Source organism: Ictalurus furcatus, chromosome 14 (genome assembly GCF_023375685.1).
Source record: "Ictalurus furcatus strain D&B chromosome 14, Billie_1.0, whole genome shotgun sequence".
NCBI classification, from domain to species: domain Eukaryota; kingdom Metazoa; phylum Chordata; class Actinopteri; order Siluriformes; family Ictaluridae; genus Ictalurus; species Ictalurus furcatus.
The window spans coordinates 16,455,123-16,461,003 of NC_071268.1; the positions used below are offsets into that span (position 1 = coordinate 16,455,123).

Genomic DNA, 5,881 nt, shown 5'->3' on the forward strand with positions numbered 1-5,881 from the left:
AGTTAGAGCCGCTCTTCCGGCGCATCTCTTAGAAATTCTCACTTCAGTTTTCTGCATGTACAACGTTACAGTTTCATGAAATGAAGGTTAACTTTTTTTGTGAGATTATACTGATGTTACAAAAGGTATATACATAAAATAAATATTTGACCTATTCGGATAATTGCGTTCTATTTTAAAGCGGATATTTTTATGCAAACGGTATATCCGTTTACTAGAGACGAGGAGCAGATATTTTATTCTAAATTTCAACTAGCTGTGGCCAATATATAATCACTGTGATTAACATCCACCCGTTAATAAATAATATTTAAGGGTTTTTTTTGTTCCTTCATGTAATATAGAACAAGGACGAACTCCATCAATGCCGACTCTTAAGATAAATGTAGATAAAGATGTGTTGCCAAATCGTGGTTTAGATTAATCTTATTAATCTTCTTATTATTCGTCCTCTTCTTGTTAATACCTTATTATTATTATTACTACGCTTATTATTCTTATTGTTGTTGTTGATGATGTTGATGATGTAAATATTAGCCTAGCATTTACAGAAAAATCTACATTTGTAATATACATGATTTATTATGATCATACCAAATTAGCTGTTAAATATTTTCCTCTCTATGAGCAAAAAATGCTGTTTATATTTATAATCACGTTTTTGTTTTTTTGTTTTTATTACAAAGCAGCGCTTTTTCATCAAAAAGCCGCGTTGTGGCAAAATTGTGTTTATCCGATTCGTTTGTGTGCTAAATATATTTTGATATGATTATGAGATAATAGGATATTGCTTAATAGTCTCGACAGACTGTGCGTGTGAGAGAGAGCGCGAGAGAGAGAGTGAGAGAGAGAGAGAGAGGGAGAGGGAGCGAGCGAGAGAGAGAGACGGAGAGAGAGAGAGAAACGAGTGGTGTGTTTAAGAAATGGGAGGGGCTACTGAGAGACTAGAAATGTCAATCACACCAAGGGCTCAGAGCAATCAGAGGCAATCTGGGAGGACCTGACCTCAGTCCACCCGGATCAATAAGCGAGTGAGAGAGGGGCGCTCATCGGCTGAACACTTTTCATTGCGTGCTTTCACGTGGATCAGCGGTGTCAGAGGGGACGGTGCGCTTGTGTTCAGGTGCTGGGACCTCGAGTGTAGCACCATGGCTCTCCCGCAGCTCGGCTATAAGTATGTGAGAGCACTGTATCCCACTGATCGGGCCGGAATGCTGGCGGGCCGTGTGGGTGCCGAGCTCAGTCCGACCAGCAGCATCTCTAACTCCCTCTCTATGTACGGATCTCCGTTCAGCGCTAGCCAGGCATACAGCGCCTTCCTGCCCTACTCCAGCGACATCTCCGTGCTCAACCACCTGGTGAGTTCCTTACACGCTTCTTGATGCATTTTCCGATTAGTGCTGAGTACTGGATAACCTTTAATGCGTTATAATAATAATAATAATAATAATAATAATAATAATAATAATAATAATAAAAGCTGCTTCAGCTCTCGGAGAAATATATCAGTGCTTTATGATTGAAATACGATTGATCATTCAGAAAAAGCATTGGAAAAAGATAAAGAAATATGTTTGTTTGTTTGTTTGTTTGTTATTATCGGAATATACAGAGTAAACATACTTAACACGTGTAGTCTACTATATACACAAAACCCCCGAGTCTTCAATTACATTCAACAATAAGTTAACAATAAGTTATCATCTACAGTGTCTATATAAGCCATAAGAATCATAAGTATAGCATAATAATAGTAATACAATAATAAGTATAGCATAATAATAATAATAATAATAATAATAATAAAATAATAAGTATAGCATAATAATAATAACAACAATAATGACAGCCTATGTGTTAATGTAAATTAATTCATAACTGTGCACTTTAAAAATCAAGATTCCACTTTTAAGAACATTTACAAAACGGTACCCGAAGCACCGAGATCCCCTGAGCACCCCTAAAAGATCCTACAGTGATTTTTTTTTGAGTTATGTGAGGATTCTGCTGTGTAAGAAATATGTGGATATGGTCTTTTTCAAGCGCCACTCACGTGCTTGTGTACCTGTGTGTTTGTCTAGGCCAGTCCATACGAGCTGAAAGAGAGTCCCGGCATGCAACACCCTGGGTTTCCCGCTGCGCACCCAGCTTTCTTCCCTTACAGCCAGTATCAGTATGGAGACGCATCCCGACCCAAAAACGCCACCCGCGAGAGCACAAGTACACTGAAGGCCTGGCTGAGCGAGCACAGGAAGAACCCATATCCCACCAAGGGCGAGAAGATCATGCTGGCCATTATCACCAAAATGACCCTCACCCAGGTGTCCACCTGGTTCGCCAACGCGCGCAGGAGACTGAAGAAGGAGAACAAAATGACCTGGGTACCAAAGACACAACCGGACGAGGAGGGAAACGTTTACCCCAGCGACAACGAGGGTGAGGAGGAGGACAAGCGGGACGAGGACGACGACGAGGAGATCGACCTGGAGAACATCGACACGGAGAACATCGAAAACAAGGAGGACTCGGACTGTCGGGACGAGCTCAGATCGGATTCAAAAATCACGGAAACGGACAGGAGTGACTCAGACGCGTCCGAGGGGTTTGAGGACACGCAGGGACAGGAGAAAAGTTTTGTAAAAAGCAGCGGGATGAAAGACAGAGATAGCCGCGCGGACGGACAGAGGGACGTGGACAGGAAAAGCCCCACAGCAGAGCCCTTGAGGAATCTAAACCCAGCACAAAAGCCCAAAATTTGGTCTTTGGCCGAAACAGCAACGACACCAGATCATCCGAAAAAGTCTGCAGTAATGAGCAGGACTGCTGTGCAGAGCTCTGTGGGGAACATGCACAACTGGACAAAAATGGCCATTTCTGCTCAGCAGCTCGCATTAACACACCATTACTTTGGACTTAAACAGCCGAGCAACAACGTTATGATTAACAAGCACGCAGACGCCAGGACTCACGCCTTATGAGCCCCTTCGTTATAGACTATAATGGACAGTGAAATAAATATTTTTCGTCGTGTTTTTCTATTTTACATTCTCCGCATGGATAAATGCAATACTTCATTTCCACGTCATAAAACAGTGATTTTGTTGGAGAAAATAAGAGAAAGTGTCTATTGAGTTTTTTACATAAACAAGGCTTTGAATTTGTAACATAGCTATGGATGTTGCCTAGCACTTCCCTTAATATGAGATTATAATAGAGTAAATGTTTATATTGCTAACTTATCCACCTTTTCGCTGTGTTTATTTATCAGAGCCATGTGAACACCCTTTTCTGTCATCAGTCCACTGAATGAAAATGTTGAATGAACAAACCACACTGCAACAATTTAGGTACATATTCTGGAGGGGGAAAATAATGTTTCGTTCAGTTACCGATATGAAAAGAGCATGGTGCCTTTTTACACACTAATGAGATCCATATCCTGCTTTAAGACTGATCACAAACAAACTATTCGCAAACGAAATAGTTTAACAAAACCTTTTTTAAATTGCTGAGCCACATATTTTCCACGGCAATTGCAGTTTTATTTTTAAAATTAATTTGACAAATATACTGTGGTTATTTCTGAATGCATTAATTTCTCCATAATGTAAAAATATTTGTTTTGAATTAGTTTTACAAGGTACAACACCTCGACCATTATCGAATATATTTTACGCGTATATTATTTAACACGATATGAAAATCATATTCTGTGAACCAAACATTAAACTCGTTTCTTTTATAACTGGTGTACACTACAAATTTTGCTCATGTTAATTGTTTTTAAACGCAAAATGAATTTTACCTACTTAAAATATTGTACTAAACTATTTTTTTAAAAAGATATTAAAACGCAAACACACTTTTAACTAAACAAATACACCGGTACAAGTTATGTTTGTGATTAAATGGCAGTTAATTAAAAAATAATAGAGCTATATAATTAAAAAATAAATAAATAAAAACATATATTAGTAGAATATAACATGCAGCAGTTACAAATAAAGTAGCTGTTTAGGTGTAGAACTCACATACTTCACCGTTTTCTGGATATTTTTTAGATATGGCTAAAAAAATAAATTAAATAAAACTCTTTTTTTATAAGTTTCTAAGTAAGGGCCTGGAAGATGGGCTATGCAATTTACATAAAAGTTGAAAACCAAGACTGGATAAACAATTGAACACTTTTCACTTAAAATAGCATTAAAAACCATACAGATGTTCAAAACCATACAACCTACTAAATAGTACTAAATACTAAACAGTATTTCAAAATAATGGGCCGCATATCGGCTTTAATACTTCGATACATTATCTATGGTAATATGCGCTTTTGGTGGCCTGTACTGTAGAGCAATGCTATTTATTAAAAAGCAATTTTGAACTTCTTTACACACTTAAACTGCGCTGACCTTAAATTTGAATTGTTTCATAAATAAAATTCAATAACGTTAAGTTAATGAAGCCTTTATAAAACGCTAAAGTTAATAAAGCGTTTATAAAAGCACTTCTGCTAGGATAAAGAGGAAGATGTTTGCTGTGGGAACAGGTGGGGTATTTTACATTAGAGCTCCCTCTACAGGAAGTCCTCAGAGGTCGTTTGATTTCCATATATGATGGAGTGAGTACATTCAATTTAAGCAAATTTTCTGGTTAAAAGAAAGAAGAAAAAAAACGTTCTGCTCCCCACCATTAAACCTAATTTGCCTTATTTTATCTAAGATAATCATACTGTCACATCTAACACCAGATATTAGCATATCTGACAACATATTACCCTCAAATATTACTAAACAAATTGTCTTCTTGTTGAATAAATAAAGTTTTCTTATTAGAAACATGCTAAATGACATAAAAGATGTCAAACATTGAAGCCATTGTGCTTTCAGAGCTTTTGGTTGGGTGAGAAAAGCAGAGGACAAAAAGGCAGTGGACGTGTCACTCGGGTGGACAGGCTCTATAGAGAGGGAGGAGGCCCAGATTTCATGGCCGTTTATGAGTGAGCATTCTGAGGGGACTGCATTCAGGGTAACACAATGGGGAATCGTCTGGATGCAGGAACAGGAGTGCAGACGGGGGGCCTGCACCATTCACCCATCACCAGGCTGAAAATTCCTCGCTCTACTCCCACAACCCCTTTCAGGAAAAGTTACAGGACAATTATGGTAATAGTTCCGCTTTGTCAAGGGTAAAGGCGAAGGCCTTCGAGGCCAGAGAGTTCTAATTCCACTTGACATTTACACTGGCCCGCTCTACGTATACTCACAATTTGGCTGATACAAGGTGCCGGCTCATGAGGAACACAGCTATTACAGATGGGATTGGAGGAGGGCTTAAGGACATTTCCTGGTAGCACACTGAAATAGCAGCTGATATTGAACTAGGCTAGTGTCAACCGTTTACAGTAAGTAAATTCTAACCTGACAATTAGTCAGTTAACTAGGAGGAGATGGGAAAACAACTTCTCTTATTGCTTGCAAGGCTGCACATTATTCATTATAAAGGCCCCGAATTTAGACACAGTGTGTGAACTAATAAGACACAGTTTCTTCGTCACTTGAGAAAATGTGCTGGCAGTCATCTAACATAGTGGTGCCAGTTTCAGCATGGTGGCTGCTGGCCAAGCTGTGAGCTGAAGTCAATGAGTAACACAGTATGAATCTTCATTTCAGCTTCACAGCTGTTCCTGTTCTTCTTTGTTCTGGCCTATATTTCATGCGCCGCATTATTTGTATTTGGGACTTTTATGTATGAAAAATCAGCTTGTCTTTGACTTAAAATATGTGGACAGACACCGATAAGTGATATCTGTCCCAATAATGTGTGTATGAGCTTTACTGTCAGAGAGTTTTTAACTATAGACTATAAAAAATACATTTTG

The 5,881-nt window shown here is 38.6% G+C and overlaps 1 protein-coding gene across 1 annotated transcript; it reads left to right on the forward strand.

Moving 5' to 3' along the window:
* The first annotated feature begins 878 nt into the window (after positions 1 to 878).
* On the forward strand, positions 879 to 3,761 carry irx3b (iroquois homeobox 3b). Its single transcript, XM_053641232.1, has 2 exons — positions 879 to 1,358; positions 2,082 to 3,761. Exons 1-2 carry the CDS (start codon positions 1,149 to 1,151, stop codon positions 2,976 to 2,978), a joined length of 1,107 nt encoding a protein of 368 aa, XP_053497207.1. The 5' UTR covers positions 879 to 1,148; the 3' UTR covers positions 2,979 to 3,761.
* Positions 3,762 to 5,881: the final 2,120 nt, after the last annotated feature.

Bases quoted from the DNA above. Each gene is read 5' to 3' on its own strand.
- irx3b (XM_053641232.1), top strand. From the start codon at position 1,149: ATGGCTCTCCCGCAGCTCGGCTATAAGTATGTGAGAGCACTGTATCCC. The intron at 1,359-2,081 runs GTGAGTTCCTTA...GTGTTTGTCTAG, and splicing joins TCTCCGTGCTCAACCACCTG to GCCAGTCCATACGAGCTGAA.